The 18,986-nt window shown below is 43.9% G+C and overlaps 1 protein-coding gene across 3 annotated transcripts in view; it reads right to left on the bottom strand.

The window, feature by feature from the left end:
- Positions 1-5,236: 5,236 nt before the first annotated feature.
- The window catches only part of NSD3 (nuclear receptor binding SET domain protein 3), a 103,827-nt gene continuing 90,077 nt past the window's right edge, over positions 5,237-18,986 (bottom strand). For 2 of the 3 annotated variants that reach the window (XM_012762969.2, XM_012762972.2), the window contains 5 exons: positions 16,106-16,222; positions 14,112-14,253; positions 12,427-12,533; positions 11,618-11,822; positions 5,237-11,181 (listed from right to left, as the gene is read on the bottom strand). In XM_012762969.2, the coding sequence (XP_012618423.1) occupies positions 10,940-11,181; positions 11,618-11,822; positions 12,427-12,533; positions 14,112-14,253; positions 16,106-16,222 (813 nt within the window). In that variant the 3' untranslated portion in view covers positions 5,237-10,939. The remainder of the gene's footprint in view (positions 11,182-11,617; positions 11,823-12,426; positions 12,534-14,111; positions 14,254-16,105; positions 16,223-18,986) is intronic. The other variant, XM_012762971.2, reaches the window with a different exon arrangement.

The following is an 18,986-nucleotide window of genomic DNA, read 5'->3' as shown; positions in this document are numbered from 1 at the left end:
CCAGCCTTTAAATGATACTTTAATACAAAAAACCCCACATTTTCACCATTTTATTTGAATCTCAGGTTTACTAAAGGAAAAAGATAAATTGAAAATATGTCATAGGAAGATATACATAAGACAAGGCCATATTTAAAGTCTAATCACCATGAAGAGAAAGGTAGCTAGCTCTAGGTCCTATAGCATCAGTTCTGAGGACATCCGGAATTGTTCTTTATATCCCGTTGTGAAGAAGGGACAGAAAAAGATTCACTTGTCCTTCAGATAATGGTATCTGTAATTTTTCTTTCCTGCCTGTCATTTGGCACAGCTGATATGTTTGGGTAGATATTCAGTCCGAATGCAAGGAAAGAAGCTCAGAGCACAGTTAAGGACATGTGAGGTAGAAGCAATCATCGGTTGGGGATGACCATTTTCTTCTTTATTGTTTATGTCCACAGTGTCCAAAATGGACAGCAGTACCAGATGGCTGGACTCAGATATGTATCACAGTGATAAATTACCTCACATTGGACATTTTCCTATTTAAGGCTTGATGGAATTGTCACCAAAGTAAACCAAATGGAAAGTCACTTAGTTGGTCATGCCCTATAAGATTTTAAGATTTTGAGCTATGGAAAATGGAAATTAAGTTTTGATAACTCTAGCTTGTAGGATAAAATCGTATGTAAAGGCTTCTTTGTGACAAGAGCCTTCCAAGAATGGCATTTAAATTAAGTGTAAACGTGCTGTAGCTCTTGGGACACCACTCTGATGGGCCAGACTCCTGAGCTGTGAGAAGACGGCTGGAGATCCGTTACCAGGACGGGCGGCACGCGCAGAGGAAGGAACCCGGCTCCTCGGGAGCCCCGCGGGAGCAGGGCGAGCCCCGCACGCTCCTGTGGGGGCAGAACACGGTGTGCCTGTGTCTCCACTTGTACCCTGGGAGGGTCAAAAAGGCCAGAGTGTCTCGTCTTGTGCATGTTCCCGTTAAGAGTGCTGATTCACCTATTCTCCACTGAGGTGGATTCAGTCGTTAAATGTCAAAACAACACGAATCACCAGGCAGCCTGTGTGCAGTGGGAAGTGCAGGTGTGTCCTGAAGCGCTCTGTGGCACAACGCGTCAGTCAGAGGAGGGCGGTGCTGCCGGCAGCAGACACCGGCCAGTACATCTGCAGAGAGACGAAGTGGGGTCTTCCTTAATCGTACTGGGCTCCTGGATCATGTCAGATACCACATGGTGTAAAACACGTGGCCCTCCACAGTACTTGTTACAGCTAAGAAAAACCTACATTCCAGATTTCTGGTTACTTTAGGCTTTCTCAATTTGATCATACAGTTAGTCAGATTGCTCTCTAAACACCAAATCAAAACACATCTTTAGTTAAGGAAGTATAAATTAAATTAGAACTTTCATTCAGAAGAATAATAAAAGCTCACTTGATGCTGTTCATCCGTCTGTTTTCACCATTTCAAGAGTCCAAGAAGGAGGAATACACTCCTCTCTTCGGGAATTGCCTCTCTTCACAAAAATTAGTTTATTCTTTAAAATAGGCCTCCTGAGGATCTCCAGGCAGCACTGCCAACGTTTTTTGGACTCGTGGCTTTTCGTTGAAGATATCCTTAAATTTCTTTGGCTTAATTATAATGTTTTATTGAATTTGACTTCTGGGTTTGAACAGAAGTCTTATGACAACGAACTTGATTTTTACTTTGAGAGTAAATTGAGCTTTGAGGTTTTCTTATAGATGCAGTTTAATTTGAATTTTTATGATGCCTCAAATGATGGAAAAATTAGGACATTCCTCTTGGTAATCTCTTTAAAAGGTTAATTTTTGTCTTCCATACAGCTTTAAATGCATACTCTTAGTGTAGAACCTAGACCATCCACACTCATTCATTTGTTCATTCATTCAGCAGAGATTTAGGAAGCATTTCCTCTGCACCGGGTGCTAGGGATAAAATGATGAGTGAAATATGGAAGCTTCTACGGCATGATTACTTTGCTTATCTTGCCAGTGATGCCTGCAGTCACAGGTGTGGGACGGTGCAGTCACAGCTGCAAGAAGTAGAGGTGACAGAAAGGCACAGAACCTCCAAGACTTCCCAGGGCCTTGTGGTGTAACTTCCCTGCCACACGGAAGGAAGCGAAGGCCAGACCAGCAAATGCAACTGGAATAGAAAACATGTGTAACTAGTGCATGCCTTTCAAAGGAAAGCTACTTCACTCATCTCTAAATAGGCAGCCGGGGAGCATGAGCATATTTTATCCCTTTTTTGTATACTTCTGGCATAAATCATTGATTGTGAGGGAAAAGGAAACAAGAGGAAAAACGGACTCTATGTCCCAAAGTTGATAATATTTTATCTGAAAGTAGTTTTGGAATACTAGTTATAGGACTTCTCGATGCTTTAGTTTCCTCATCTATAAATGGGAACCATAAAAATAATAGTATCCACCACATTGGGCTATTCTAAGATATAAATGAGGTAAGAAAATGTTTTAAAGCACCTGATACGTAGTAACTCTTCAATAAAGTTAGTATTTTTATTACCACTACAAGATTGCAGGATCTAGGCAAATAATGCAAACCTCATGAAGGTAAACTACTTTGCCACCCTTAATATTTACTCAATAGGCAAGGCTCAGGCGTGTGAAATTGTAGGGTTGTTAAAGAAAGGGGTTTTCCAATTTCCAGAAACAAGAACAAGAATAGTCAGATGTTCCCATCCCTACAAGCTTCCTAGGTTAAATTCAGAGATGCAAAAACAGTAAGCAGAGAAGTGGAGTGTATGATACTCGTACAGGAAGAATGTCCACTAGGGAAGCTCTTTCTGCCTTCATGCACCACGTGCTTATCCCCTGTGCAGTGAAGTCGGAATGAGCTAGCCCATCAGGGAAGCAGCGGTAGAAGAAATCTGGGCGTGGCCTGGAAGAAATAGGCATGGTTTGAACACAGATCATTCACAACTCCAGAAATTATTTCTCAGTTGTAGCAGACACCAATAATCCTAGTAACTGTTGGTCAAATAGGGTCCCAGACAAAAAATGTGACTGGATTAGGATAGTGACCACACTAAGAGAAATGCCTTACTTCCAAGATCAACATCTAAATTGGAGAGAAACAACCCACTCTAGCACACGATTACTTTTTAGGGCAAACAGTAAATTGCACTGCAACTTCAGGAGGTGTTCTGGAGCAGCAGTCCCCAACCTTTTGGGCACCGGGGACCGGTTTCATGGAAGACAGTTTTTCCGGGGTTGGGGCTGTGTGTGTGGGGGGGTGCAGAGCTCAGGGGGTGATGCAAGGCCTGTTTCCTGACATCCCCGGGGCTCCGAGGACTGCATTTGTACGGGAGTGGTTGTTGATGGGAAAGGCCGTTCAGGGCGGAAAAGAGCCCAAGTGTCACCTGCAGGACTGAGGTACAAGGAAGGGAGTAAGTGTTGAATGAGAAAAGAAAGCCTGGAGTGACGGAGCAGAGGATGAGAAGGAAGTGTGACAGTCCCACTGCGCACCTCTCCTGATGGGGTGGGGCGGAGGCAGGCCCGGCTGGCCCCTGCCACTCACCTCCCTACTGTCAGCTTTGTCGTGTTGGCAAGCGCACCGTTCAGAGCCAGCTGCAAAGCAGAGCCCCTGCTGTGGGCAGTCCGCGGGGGAAGGCAGTCCGCGGGGGAAGGCAGTCCGCGGGGGAAGGCAGTCCGCGGGGGAAGGCAGTCCGCGGGGGAAGGCAGTCCGCGGGGGAAGGCAGTCCGCGGGGGAAGGCAGTCCGCGGGGGAAGGCAGTCCGCGGGGGAAGGCAGTCCGCGGGGGAAGGCAGTCCGCGGGGGAAGGCAGTCCGCGGGGGAAGGCAGTCCGCGGGGGAAGGCAGTCCGCGGGGGAAGGCAGTCCGCGGGGGAAGGCAGTCCGCGGGGGAAGGCAGTCCGCGGGGGAAGGCAGTCCGCGGGGGAAGGCAGTCCGCGGGGGAAGGCAGTCCGCGGGGGAAGGCAGTCCGCGGGGGAAGGCAGTCCGCGGGGGAAGGCAGTCCGCGGGGGAAGGCAGTCCGCGGGGGAAGGCAGTCCGCGGGGGAAGGCAGGCGGGGTCATCGCGCGACTCTGTGGCGCAGGCGGAGCCGCAGTGCTGGGCCACAGACAACCCCGGGCCTTTGGGCATGGCTTAAGCCGAGTTCTCGCGGCGCTGTTTCTTCCTCGCAGGGTAACGAGTGGGGCACGGAGGGACACACTTCGCGGACGCACAGCTCAGTGGCCCCCATCGGGCTCCAGAAGCCCCAGCCACTTCCTGAGCGCCCAGCCCCAAAAAGACAGCACCAGCCCGAGGGGCCACCAGGCAGGCCTGCTCGCAGTGGCTGTGTCCGCCTCCCTGAGAAAGGCCGGAGGCAGCGGGAGGGACGCGCGATGCCGCCGGGGCACGCCCGAGCTAGGAAAGGCGGCGGCGAGCGTCCGCGGGGAGGGGCGCACCGGGCGCTGTCGCCCGCTCTGTAAGCCCAGGTCTGGGGCGTGTGGACACCGGGGAGCAAAATCTTGGCGCGTGGACGAGGGAGCGGGCAGCTCCCCGCAGGGGGCCTTCGGTCGCCGGCGGCCTCCCGCACAGACACCGCCCGCACGTGCGGGCTCCGGCACAGCCACGGCTCCTCCGCAGCAGCGCCGCGACGCTGGGGCGGGAACGACGGGCGCGGGGCGGGAACGACGGGCGCGGGGCGGGAACGACGGGCGCTGGCCGTCCGCGCCGTCTCCGCGCGCCCCCGCCCACGCCCGCGGCGCTCACGGGAAGGCGGCGAAGAGCGCCGCGGGGGAGGGGCGGGGACGGCGCGGGGCGTGGCCACAGGCGGCGCGGGGAGGGGCGGGGACGGCGCGGGGAGGGGCGTGGCTGCAGGCGGCGCGGGGAGGGGCGGGACGGCGCGGGGAGGGGCGTGGCCCCGGGCGGCGCGGGGAGGGGCGGGGACGGCGCGGGGACGGCGCGGGGAGGGGCGTGGCCGCAGGCGGCGCGGGGAGGGGCGGGACGGCGCGGGGACGGCGCGCGTGCCCGCGGGTGGCCTGGGCCCGACGGGCGCTCGCTGTCCCCGCCCCTCCCCGACCGCACGGCCCGCGGGGCGCGGGGACTGTCCCGAGTCCCCAACACTGCAAACACACACTTTCAGAGCCACATCTGTTCGCGGGCGGCGGCGCTCTGAGGCCGAGATTGGAGACACCCTGTGATCCAGTCTTACTGCCCAGAGAGTTGCAGCGGAAAATTACGAAGAAGAAAAAGCCCACATTCAATTTGGGACATACAGGACAATTTATTGAAGTCAATCTCAAGCAAAGTCTGAAATCAGTGGAATGTCATTAAAAACCTTTCCAAATTAATCCTCACGGAAGCAGAAAAACACATTTGAATTCCAAAGTATTTGTAAAATAAAAAAGGTAACATATCTCAGTAAATATACAAAAATTATGTTCCTACCAGCACACACATCAGTAAGAAGCTTAAATATTACAGGCAACCCTAAATACACTATGACTAGCCAACAATAAACTATCTATATACAGGTTGCTAACCAAGCTTTACGCGTTTCACACTATGCAATAAAACATAAGCAAATCAACAAAATCCTCAAAATATATATCTTGAAGTCTATGTGGCAACATCAAGTCATTATACAGTAATGCCCTAGTGGAACACCCCCAGGGAAAATCAACACTAATCCCTTAGTGTCAAGAGCTAGCCAAGTCACAGAAACTCAAAAGAGATTGACTTTAGTGAATAATGATGCTTTGTTATTAAAGACTCAAGTCTCAAGTGATTTAGGCAAAATAACATTTCACAGGGTCTACAAAGTTTATTACAGATAAACAAAGTACAGAAATAACCAACCTACAAAGATCATTATCATAAAGAACACGAGGAAATGAAAACGGAATCTGTAGGTATCTGTTGTGCAATATCACTCAAATGGGTACAAATAAATTTCATATCAATTCCAAATATGCACACACCCTTGTATATAAAAAGATGATGCTTATTAGCCAGTTGTAATAATCATTTAGCATCTTGGTTATTAGTGGCAATATGATTTTCTTAACATAGGGCATGTAACAAGAACAAATGAGATAAAATAATATTAATGACAACAAAGTAAATGTTTTATCCAGTCCACTTCTATGCTGACAAGAATACCTTATAAATACCTTGCAGGCAATCTGACAGATACTCGAGAGCCATCTGCACATACCGCGTCTGCTGGCAGGCAGGGAAGGGGAGCGGTACAAGCTGAGGGTGCTTTCTCACTGATGAGCAGATGCGGTAATGTCATGTAAGAAAACCAAGGACTGAATAAATGACTTTGGCAACTATTCTATTTTCCCTTTTTACGTACACGTTAATAACTTTTACAGCCTACTGAAGATAATTCTCTTTCCTCCTCCCCCTTCATACCCATACGCCACAAGCACCCAAACTTGTCGCTTATGCAATGGACTGACGGAAAAACAAAAACGGAAATAGTTTTTGAAAGACACAGGCTACGCACAGCATTTCAGGAGTGTAACGTTAAGTGCAATTTTTTTTTTCCTACACAGACATATATTAAAAGGAAAGAAGTGCTTGGGGATAGGGTTGACAAAATAAAGAACATACATAGGAAGTATTCATAAAAATGCTGCTGGTATCTCATGCAGGAGTCTCTTCCTCAAATGTGTAAAATAAATCTGAGATCGCTACTGGGAACACTCTTTCCCATTTGCAGAACTTCGCCTTTATTCCAAGTTAAAGAGGATAAGAGACTAGGCTATTTATTTTTGAAACTGTATACAAAACAATGCTTTCTACTTTGTAAATTTAAAAAGAAACTGTAAAATAAGGAGAATCTGAAGAGTTTCAAGTACTTAAAAAACCTGAATTCAATGAGGCAGAGGTCTCAATGTTAAAGTGACTACTTCGTACCTGTGGTAAACATTACCGTTCCCCTCCCCTACCCTAGAACCCCCTTTTCTCCCGCTAGCCCGCCCCAGGTAAAAGTTGGTGAGATTTCAGAACGTATACATTTTCAACTTTTCAGTACTGGTGAATTCACTGCAAGCTGTCTGATTGCATCTGTTCCCTTGTCCATCTAAAAATGGAAAAAAGTTCCACTTTTTGTTTACAAATAAGCAGAGACCAATTCTAAGTGGCCCTAGGCTGAAGGAAATTGTTCTGTTTGGTTACTACATGTCTACACCAACTTGGACAATTTGGCGGTGGCTAGATGGATACATCAGCCTTGTAAAAAGTGATTCAAGTCTAATCTGCTCTGCCCAGCAACAAGACAACTTTCCAATGTCATCTCACCTCACACAGAAGAACATCCAACGTGAGCTTCCCAAGCTGTGAGCACTCCGTGGTAACTTGTTTTCTCATCCTGTTAGAGGACATGGCATGTGGCAGGCAGTGCCTTGATTTTTAAGGTGAATGCTAAAGGAAGAGCTTTGTATTTAGAAATGAAATGAAAGATAAGCAACAAGTCCTGGGCAGTCCAGAGACTACATTCTGTTTAGATGGACTGCTTCCAAACTGTTTGTTGGGTTTGACCCTGATTAGAACACACCATGCAAGAAACTACTCAAAAAGGAAACTCCACTTTGTGAACCAGGAAAGCTGGCCAACAGCTTGTCCCATTGAGAGTTCTGTACATGATTACATACTCAGTATCTCAGTCCCACACATTATTTCGGGCATGTTTCCAAACACTATGCAGAAATGGCAGACGGGAGCTGGGAGCAGCCTCAGTCCCTCAATTATTTTTTTATTTATTCTGTTAGTTTTCAGATATGTTCTTGACTTAAACACAGATGCACAAATCTCCGAGTTTCAATGATTCCAGAACTGAGCCTATTCTCTACAGCTTAGGCCAGCTCACTTTTCAGAATTAAGATAGAGTAGGAACTTGTTAAAACAACAGTGAAAATAAAACCCACCTCACTCCTATCTCTAGCCCTGATTAGACATTAAAGACCCGATCCCCTGCCTCCAGCTGCTTCGGCATTCCAGGAATGAAGGGCCACCACCCTCCCTCCTCAGCCGGCCTGGCAGCCTCGGACTCCTCAGAGCACTAGTGGTCCTGCCCGCTGGCTGCACAGTGCCTGAGTTTCCCAGCGCGCTGATCCAGTTTCTGAAGCTTTCTGCTGATTATCAAAAATCTTACATTCACTTCTTCCTTCAAACAATTTACATGAGGTTAAAAAATACCATCATTGTCCCATGCTGCTTTAAGTTATTTCATTTTTGGACAACAACAAAAGCCAACTACTTACACTCTGACCACATATAGATTTAAAAGTTAACAAATACCAACTTCAGACTATGAATGAGCAATATGTCTTTTAGAATATTTCATTGGTGTAGCATAGGCAAGCACAATGCATGTACACTTATGCATACATGAAGCACATTTTTCTATTTCCACAACCTGCATCCTTAAAATATATAAAATAGGTGAACATTGGCACGAAGGAGGTGTGACGAGAGCCCCTTGGCACTGGCATGACTAAAATCACTTTTTAGACCATTAAAGAACACTCATGGACAAAGACTTCAGAGCTATGGTTAGCTATTTTTTCCTACACTGCTTTCTGAAATGGCGAAACAATAATACTAGTCATAAAAAAAAAAGATTAAACAACCCCAGCAGAGCTCTGTTACAGGTATAAAAAAAAAATGTGACACAATGAAGAAGCTGCAGAAAAATACTTAAACCTAAGTATGTGCAGTACATAGGATGTACCCTGGCTTACCATATAAAAGTCATCAGATATTAAATAGCACTAAATCTAAAACAAAGCAAGGAGATAAGATTTCATGTTGAATATTGTTTCAACAAGAGTTGCATTTAGAATATTAAAGGAAATCCTTAATAAGTTTAAAAAACCAAATGTTTATCATATATATAAAATAAAATTTTAGTATGATAAAACCTAGATTTTCTTAAATTATTTTTTAAAAGGACAATTAAACTATATAATTGCTCAAGAGCAAAGTTTAGTGTTTTGGTGAGCTGTATTTCATGTTACTTATAGCAATTACATTTGGTAACATGTATATAGCATTTTCCATTTTGCTCTTTCTTTTGGGACAATATCTAATCAACAGAATTATTGGAAGCCCAATAAGTCACCTCAGAATTAATTGCTGCAATCAGGCAAATGGCAGTTTAGGAGCTTAAGTAAAAGAATTGTAGTGTTGGTTTTTTTGTTTTGTTTTGTTTTTTACAAGAGAAAATCCAGTATAATTGCACATTTACATACAAAAAACGGAGAGGCACAAAACAACTTTTTTTCTCTTCTTTCCAGAGAAGAGCTCTAAATTGATAAGAAAACAGAACACACATAATACAACTGAAGGAATGCAGTAAAGCATCTGCCCTCCCTACCTTCATAAGGTTACTAGGTACTTCTTGAGGGAAAATCAATGCTACCAGGTACCAGCAATGGTAAGCAGTCAAAATTCACAGAGGAAGTTAACGTTCATTCAAGCTAACCCTAGACTTCTACTTAGTACAGTGTTACAACAATGTCTGACATTACTAATTATTTCATACAAGGAATACTGGAATATACATATTCCTAAGCATTAAAAGCAAGTGAGTTTTGTGAGCAGACATCTTGGTATACTCGTATCTGTAAGATTCAAGCATCACAGTCAACCACTTTTGCTAACACTGACTTTCTTGGGCGTTTTCCCTAAGTGCTTCCTAAGATGAAGTGTGTTTGTGTGGCTCTTATGTACCCTGTCAAAGTAGAAGTTCTTCCCCTTACCCAATGGGAGCAATTTTAAGTAATGGGTAATATTAATACTAAATAGAAATTGTTTGCATATAACTTGGGGATGGTCCTACTTTCACCCCCCAAAATTAGGAACTCAACCCAAAAGATCTATTCAAATACAATTCAAATTCATTTGTGTAGTTTCACCAAGAAACATGATTGAATGGTCAACTGACACAGGAAATGTTTGATTAGGAGAGGGAAACAGAGACGGTAAATAAAATGCCCATAATTCTCTCCAAGTCAGACCAAAGTCTACATTAAACTGGACAGAAAATGGTACTTCTATGATCCAACTTTTGGTATGTGCCTTTCATCTCCCTTTAGCTGCTTTTGTCAGTGTGTCAGGATAACAGGATGACCATTCCAACATGCCTTCACATCCACATAAACACACTTCATCAAAAAACCTGTCAATGGAAAACATTTCAAAAATCAGTGAGCACATCCATTCTTTTTTTTTTTTCTACAAAACAAAAACACACATTATATACCTTTCTGGCTAAAGTTACCATATTACAAAGCCCACCTAGTTTAAGACCACAGAGGTAAAATCCATCGAGGCATTTGTTTTCAAGAGGCCAGATTTAATACTTCCATAGAGCGCTTCTCTAAGACTATGAAAAGCATTTTGAAGGGGAAGAGAAGTCAGCCTACCTACTGCTCAGCAAAGAGGTATATAAAGATTATCATACCCTTTTCTAAGAGGGCTTTCTCTGATTCCTACTTAAAACACACACACATACACTGATTAGACTATTTCAACTATACTTCTCGAAATTCCTAAAAATGAAAATAAATAAAGGAATGATGGTTTCTTTTGCTTTGTACAACCAAGGAACACATCTTAGACTTTAAATTTATCTCATTAACAAAACTTTCTTTTTTCTTTGTTCTTATTTTAAAAGCGAAGATCTCTCTTTTCCCAGATGCAAAGGCATTGAAGCACAATAAAAGGCAAGAAAAGATCAAGGGAATGTGACCCTCCACAAAAGAATCCCTAAGTCAACAAAACAGAAAAACCAGACACCACCAACTGCTTCTGCCTGCATGAACTGGTTTCCCATTTTCGCTTTAGTAAGGCAGTTCTGATGGCAAAGGCTGTATGCACTGTAGAAGTCTCTTCTTTTTAAATGCATTCTCTATTTGTTTTCATTTAAATAGAAAGGGGGGGACACCGCCCATTTATTCTTTTACTTCTTCTCCATGATCCTGTGATTCCCATTTACATTTTATCTTGCTCCAGTATTCTGGTGACACAGGCGATAGGGGGTCATGTTCAGAGCAGCAGAGACGGCCCTCCAGTGCAGAAGGAACCAGAGCCCCCTTTTCGTGGTCTTTACAGAACGAGTGTGGACAGAACTCACAGAAGGAGGCCGCTGCGCTGCCGCACTGGTCACACTGATGCCACGGGCATTCCCACTTTCCTAATGCAGGGGGGAGGAGGAGAGTGCCCAAGTTAGTGCCTGTCTTAATTACCCACGAAAACCCCAAGTTCCCACCTTCATCTCCGATTGGAGACGGAATTAAACTGAGTACAACTCCACATTTCAGCCAAATATAGATGCGGTGTGTTATTTAGTGTGGATGTGAGCTACTAGCTAAACCCAGTGCCATAGGTGCCAACTACCCACCTGTGGTCACATAACAATGAATAAGAAATCCATCCTTGCTGGCCCACAGGGTGTTCAGATGTGTAAGGAGACAGCTTTTTCACTAGCATAATATTTGTTTGCTATTGTTATTTGTTCTATTCAACGTTTCCTGTTCCGCGGCTCCTCTAAGGAGGGTGGAATACATTCTGAGTCACACGTAGTTGGCAAAGACACAAATCAGAGGGAGGGCTCTGCAGGCCTAGCTTACCGTACGGTGGCTGCGTCAGGTTAAGGCATAAGAGGTGGTACGCTTTGGGACAGTCGTTTTTGTCACACATGACCAGCTCTCCACCATCTCCACATCGAAAACAGTGATCTTCATGCATATGCTTTGGTTCTGTTTTGATTTTTCGTCTCTTCTGCTTTAACTTAGCATTTTTTGCCTTCTCTTCAGCTGTTGACGCACACGCCGACTGGCAGGAAGGAAGGGTGACAGTGTCAGAGATGACAGTGTGCAAAGCCCACACGGGAGGCAGTCCCTACAACCTCGCCTTCATTTGAATTCATGCTTAAAAACACTGGAAGGACTTAGCCAGTAACGACACGCTAACAAAAGTCTTTGTTTTCACTGGCTTTTGAATAGGGCACTTTTTTTTTTTAAATTGCAAGGGTGGTGGTAAATCCAAGCAACTTTAACCCATTTTAATGTTCAGACAGGGCCTGCTGAATTTTTTCATTGAGATATAATTCACATACAACAAAATTCACCACTTTAAAGTATATAATTTAGTGGATTTTAGTATATTGTGGATTTTGAAATAGGCTTTAATTTGGATTTTGCTAATGGCAAATTCACAGTCTGAAATACAAATGCATTTTTAGAACCTAACAGTCCTCACTGAAATAGGCTTCCCAGGATGGTCAGAGCCCAAACTCCTGGTGAATGCAGCTGGTGACCACAGGCTAAGCCAGGGGCCCACTGGCCAGCACCTTCCCGAGATGGTCACAAACAAACTTCTTCCACAGGACAGCCCCGCTCCTCATCTCCTGTCAGCAGGGGGCACTTGCACAACTGACCTTTGGCCGCACTCCTAGAAAACCACTGCAGTTATCTGCCCCGCAGTGGCACTCTGTTCTGCCATTGCCCAGACAGTCCAGGTTATAATTAAATGTCAACTCCATGCCTGAAACAGGAGAGAAACAAATATTCATGCTTTAGTCATGGGTAAGAGAAACGCTGCCACAGACACACTGTCATAATGAAAAAAGAGACATAATTCTAACATGAAGATATTTCCCTTTCCCATGTTCCACCTCATTAAAAACAGTGATGGTAAAAAAGAAAAAAGAGGAGAAAAACTGAAGGAAAACATTCCCATCCACCAATAATTACAGTAACACTACGTACCCTAAAAAGAATTCATATCCTTTTCACAGAAGTGGTCAAAAACAATGTGGTAGGGACTAAGAGTCTGCAATCTATGCTCAAGAAAAACAGGTTGTAGGTTAGCCCTCTTTTCTAAAGCTAATTCACACTAGCTTCTCAATGAACAATATGACTGTGGAATTATGACAATACTATTTCAGTAATTAATGCCTTATATTATGATCAAATAAAAGTTCAAAACGAAGGCTTACTATATATACCAAAGATCCAGAGATTCAAACTAAGGCCTCCTACACTTTCCTCTAGCTGGGCTTGAAAAACATAGTTTAAATCTGTTTTAGGTATAGCATTTTTCTTTTCACCCATTTTTCTACAAACTTAACAAAGAAGAGACTTTTGCTATTAAGATGCTAGATGGGCCGGGCGCGGTGGCTCACGCCTGTGATCCTAGCAATCTGGGAGGCTGAGGCAGGCGGATTGCTCGAGGTCAGGAGTTCAAAACCAGCCTGAGCATCTAGAGCGAGACCCTGTCTCTACTATAAATAGAAAGAAATTAACTGGCCAACTAATATATATAGAAAAAATTAGCCGGGCATGGTGGCGCATGCCTGTAGTCCCAGCTACTCGGGAGGCTGAGGCAGGAGGATCGCTTGAGCCCAGGAGATTGAGGTTGCTGTGAGCTAGGCTGACGCCACGGCACTCACTCTAGCCTGGGCAACAAAGCAAGACTCTGTCAAAAAGAAAGAGAAGAGGAGAGGAGGGGAGAGGAGGGGAGAGGAGGGGAGAGGAGGGGAGGGGAGGGGAGGGGGGAGGGGAGGGGAGGGGAGGAGAGGAGAGGAGGGGAGGGGAGAGTAGGGGACGGGAGGGGAGGGGAGAGGAGAGGAGAGGAAAAAAGAAAAGAAAAGAAAAGAAAAGAAAAGAAAAGAAAAGAAAAGAAAAGAAAAGAAAACAATAGCTCTGGCTTCAGAGACTTTTATGTCTAATTTGAAACAGAATGATTTTACAAAGTAAAAAAAACCAAAAACCAAGAAATCAGTTGATGTTAACACACGCTAATCACTTTAAAAATGTTTTAAAAAGAAAACAACATCTGTCTACATTGTACAAACAGCAATAATTTGGAGAATTAATTGAGTAGAACTACATCCACACAGAATTCTATAACACCCCCTCTTATATAAAGGCTCTTGCCAAATTCCTTTCTGAGGATATAGATTTCTCCCTCTTATTGGCAGATAACACTCAATTCTAAACTTAACACTTTCTCATACTGGAATAAGTACTTGGGCATCAAGCCTGAAGAGTAATGTCCTGCCTCCAAAGGACACACTTTCTTCCCAGGGAGGGGATCATGAAGAGCAAGTTACTTCTTTACCTGCAGGAATGTCACAAAGAGCAAAAAGTCCAACTCGAACATCTCCATTCACTGTCCACTTCTGTGTTTCACAGTTTGGATTACAACTGTGGTTCATAAAGCGAGAATAATTTCCTTTTGGGCCAGCATCAATGATACGGTCCTTCAGAAAGGAAAAGAAGGTACGTTTTACACAAAGCTAAGTATACACCTCTATACACCCAACTCAGTCAAAGACCACAAGGCAGCAGCACTTGGCCACCAGCTGAGGCTTGACAACTGACAACTCTGAAATCGTGACGCTCCCTGGGCAATTTAACAAGTTCTCTACTTTATTGGATAAACTGCAAGTCAAAGTAATTAGGATGAAGTGGAATTTAGTTTCTGTAAGTTTGCTTGTAGAAACAGACCATAGAATGACGCAAACTAGAACATTAGTGGGCCACGGGTTTAGGAATGGCATTTTCTGATTAGAGAGCTCAAAGTTCAGATAACTACTCTAGTGTTTTGCTCTCACGCCTCCTTTCCTGCTCTAAGTAGGAAGCAAAACTAGTATGGGGTGGACAGAGGAGAGCTTAGGCCATAAAGAGGGAAGATGGGAAGATGAGAAACTTCTCTGAAGTGAAGATTTGGAGATATGCTTGATGGGAGGGTTATTGTATGAGATACATTCTCTAGTAGTAATCTATTTACTCTGTTTTTACTTATGTTACAGTTCAAAATGCAGTATACAGGCCGGGCGTGGTGGCTCACGCCTGTAATCCTAGCACTCTGGGAGGCCGAGGCGGGCGGATTGCTCAAAGGTCAGGAGTTCAAAACCAGCCTGAGCGAGACCCCGTCTCTACCAAAAATAGAAGTAAATTAATTGACCAATTAAAAATATATATACAAAAAATTAGCCGGGCATGGTGGCGCATGCCTGTAGTCCCAGCTACTCGGGAGGCTGAGGCAGTAGGATCACTGAGCCCCGGAGTTTGAGGTTGCTGTGGGCCAGGCTGACGCCACGGCACTCACTCTAGCCTGGGCAACAAAGCGAGACTCTGTCTCAAAAAAAAAAAAAAAAAAAAAATGCAGTATACAAAGCTGAAGATTTAGGCCGCTGAATTTGAACTCTGATAATCTGGACACGCTCCAGCGCACCGAGCCTCCTGAGTGTGGTCGGGGTGGCCGGAGGGGCCTCCGGCAGCGAGGATGGGGGTGGAGGAGCAAGACTCCCACAATCATAAAAATGACACTTTAATTTATGTTTATGAAAGTTGTAAAACTGTTAAACAATGACACATCAGTTAAAATACTTCTTTTAAATGATCTCTATTTCTTACTTTAATGATATTCTGAATCTTAGTTTTAGAGATAGCTTAAAACACAGGAAACTTAGGTACTAGTCTTGGCTCTGAAAACTTTTTTTTTCCAATCTTAGATCCTTGGATTGGCTCTTAAAACCGTAACAAGATGTTCAACAAATCACTTCTGGCCAGACACCGGTTTCTTGTCCTCTGTACATCAGAGAAGTGCTGAGGAAATTAAATGAGCTAACGGAAGTAATGGGCGTCAAATAGGTCTTACAAATGCATGGATTAAGCCAGCAGTTTTACTGTCATTTTTGTCATGGCAGCACGCATTATTTTCCTAACTTACAAAAAAAAAAATTTCACTCTACAGAATAGTTTAGAGTTTTTGCTAAGTCAGAACTTTATAACTTAGAACCGCAGAGCCGACACTCTTCTTCAGTAATGGACACTGAGGCCCAGGCCTTGCTGGGACTAAAGTCCCGACAGGCTAAGCCTACTCCTGGTTCCATTCTCGATCACAGCGCTGCCTCACAGGACATGTGCAAGGCTTCCATAAGCACTCTGTACTCTGGCATAATTAGCATATTACAGTGCATAAGCCCACTGGCTACTGCAAATCATTATAACTTGCCTAGAAAAAAAAAGCCAAAAGACACTGCGTTCAACCTAGGATTATGAAACAGAAAATTCCTTTTTCTTACCAAAAAAAAAAAGCAATTTTACCTTGGTAACAGTTAACATATAAAAATTAGTTACACTGTTCTCGTTGGCTCGCTTGATTCGCAATCTGCATTCTTCTTCATCAATTAATTCACCAACATATTCGTTTACAAATTCGCCCTGCAGAGAAACAGGCAATATGTAACTGTGCTATATTAAAAAGCATTTCTTAACAACACATGTATAATCCAAGATAATTAACTAAAATGAATACTGAAAATATAACTTCAGCAATAAATGGTTGGACGTGTAGCAGGCACTATTTTCCTTGTGCAAGTGCCTCGAAGAGTGACGGTCTCTTGCCTTTTCTTACTGACAGCACTACGTCTACAGTCCAGGTGACGCCACAAGGGACACCGCTGGGATGGGCGGGGAAGCCTTTGAAGCTGTGTTATTAATGTAACACACTCACTGGTCTGTAGCTGTGGGAGTTTGGGGTAAGACCCAGAAAAGACCTGAATTTGAAACAAATAACCTGCTTTTGTTTTTAAAGTTTTTATTTTGAAGTAATTATTGATATTCACAGGAAGCTGCACAAATAGTAAAGGGAAATTTCGGTAACCTTCACTTAGTTTCCTCCAGTAGTAGCATCTTACATAAATACAGTATCAAAACCAGAAAACTGCCATTGGCATAATCCATAGACCTTATTCAGATATCACCAATTTTACACGCACTCGTTTGTCTGTGGATATCTTTCTATTCAATATTTCAGCTGCAGAATTGCTGACCACCGCCACACTCAGGATGCAGAACTGTTACTGCACAGTTTGTGATATTCCTTGTGATATTCCTTTCTGATCACATCAGTCTTCCATTCCTCCCCTACCCCATCCCATGCTAACCCCCGCAACCACTACTCTGTTCTCCATCTCTTAATTTTGTCATGTCAAGAATGCTCTATAAATAGCATTATCCAGAACCCTTTGAGATTATCTTTTTTTTTTAAAAAAAGCTCAGGCTAATTCCCTTGAGATCCATCAAAATTGTTGCATACATCAACACTTCATTCTTTTTAAATTTCTGAGTAGTATTGCACAGCATGGATGTGCTGCAGTTTGTTTAACCATTCACCCACTGAAGAATATTTGGATTGTTTCCAGATTTTGCCTATTACAAATAAAGCTGCTATGAATGTTCTGGTAAAAGTTTTTACATGGACAAAGGTTTTCATTTTTTTGGACAAATGGCCAGGAGTGTGATTTGCTCCACCATATGGTCAGTGTATGTTCACTTGCTTATTTATTTGTTTATTTTTTTTTTTTTTTTTTTTTTTTTTTTTTTATTTTTTTTTTAGACCTCTTAAGGTTCTAGAATATTTGTTTATTTTTTTGAGACAGAGTCTCACGTTGTTGCCCAGGCTAGAGTGAGTGCCGTGGCGTCAGCCTAGCTCACAGCAACTTCAAGCTCCTGGGCTCAAGCGATCCTCCTGCCTCAGGCTCCCGAGTAGCTGGGACTACAGGCATGCGCCACCATGCCCGGCTAATTTTCTCTCTATATATATTTTAGTTGGTCAATTAGTTTCTTTATATTTTTAGTAGAGGCAGGGTCTCGCTCAGGCTGGTTTCGAACTCCTGACCTTGAGCGATCCACCTGCCTCGGCCTCCCAGAGTGCTAGGATTACAGGCGTGAGCCACCGCGCCCGGCCTGTATGTTTACTTATTAAAGAAATAGCTCAGCTAATGTCCAGAGGGGCTATAGCATTTTACATTCCCACCAGCAACGCATAAGAGATCCAGTTTCTCCACGTTCTTGCCAGCATTGGGTACTGCCACTATTTTTCATTTAATTTAATTAATTACTTTATTTTTAGAGACAGGGTCTTGCTCTACAGCCCAAGCTAGAAGGCAGTGACACAATCATAACTCACTGTAACTTTGAACTCCTGGCCTCAAGGGATACTTCTGTCTCAGCCTCCTGACTAGCTAAGTCTACAAGAGAACACCATACCATGCCCAGCTAATGTTTTTAAAATTTTTTTGTAGAGATGAGGTCTCGCTGTGTTGCCCAGGGTGGTCTCAAACACCTGGCCTCAGCGATCCTCCCACCTCAGCCTCCCAGAGTGCTGGGATTACAGATATGAGCTACCGTACCTGGAGTATTTTTCATTTTAGCTGTTCTAATAGGTACGCAGGGATAAGCACCTTTTAAAATAAGAGTAAATACTGTACAGTCAACATTTTGTGTTTATAATGACAGAATCATTAACTTTTTTCACCTCAAAAGCATCACTGATTCAATCTAGGATGGCACCTTATCTATAAGGACTTACCAGTCTTAATAACACACTCTAGAGGAAATAACGTCTTGGGAAACAAACATGTACTGGCTTATTTTACCAGATTTCTGTCTCATTCTCCTCTCCCCCGCCACAAATTTTCATTAGGCTTTCTCACCAGCTCTTAGTGTCACAGAACCGTCGACAGTAAATATCAGTAATCCAAAATGAAGTACTCTATCATATTTTCAGATTTTGGTATATCATTAAGAACATAAGTCAGTGCTCTTAAAAATATTTAATCTTTTTCTATTGGTAAAAATAGATTATTGCTTCTATGATAAGAGAAAAGCAATTAGTGGGTGAAATGAGAAGACTCCCCTTGGCGGCGTGCTGAGTGAGGTCAGTGAGGAACACCAGCCTCGTTTCAACTGCGGAGTGGGCGCCACAGAAGCGGACCTCTGGCTTTTCTTCTCGCCCATTTCTATGTGCTGTATAAGCTGTGACAAAGAATTATGTTAGAGGAAGAAAAACGATTCCTCTATAACCTGCAGCGCCATCGACAGCCAATTTTCTCTACGCACGCTTCCCGTCCGTCTTTCCCCCTAGGGCAGAGGGCGTCGTGCACGTGGTGTGTACTGTGCACGCTGAGGTTAAAAGCCTCGG

This window comes from Microcebus murinus, chromosome 24 (assembly GCF_040939455.1).
Source record: "Microcebus murinus isolate Inina chromosome 24, M.murinus_Inina_mat1.0, whole genome shotgun sequence".
Taxonomy (NCBI): Eukaryota; Metazoa; Chordata; class Mammalia; order Primates; family Cheirogaleidae; genus Microcebus; species Microcebus murinus.
This window is presented reverse-complemented; position numbering and strand designations above follow the sequence as displayed.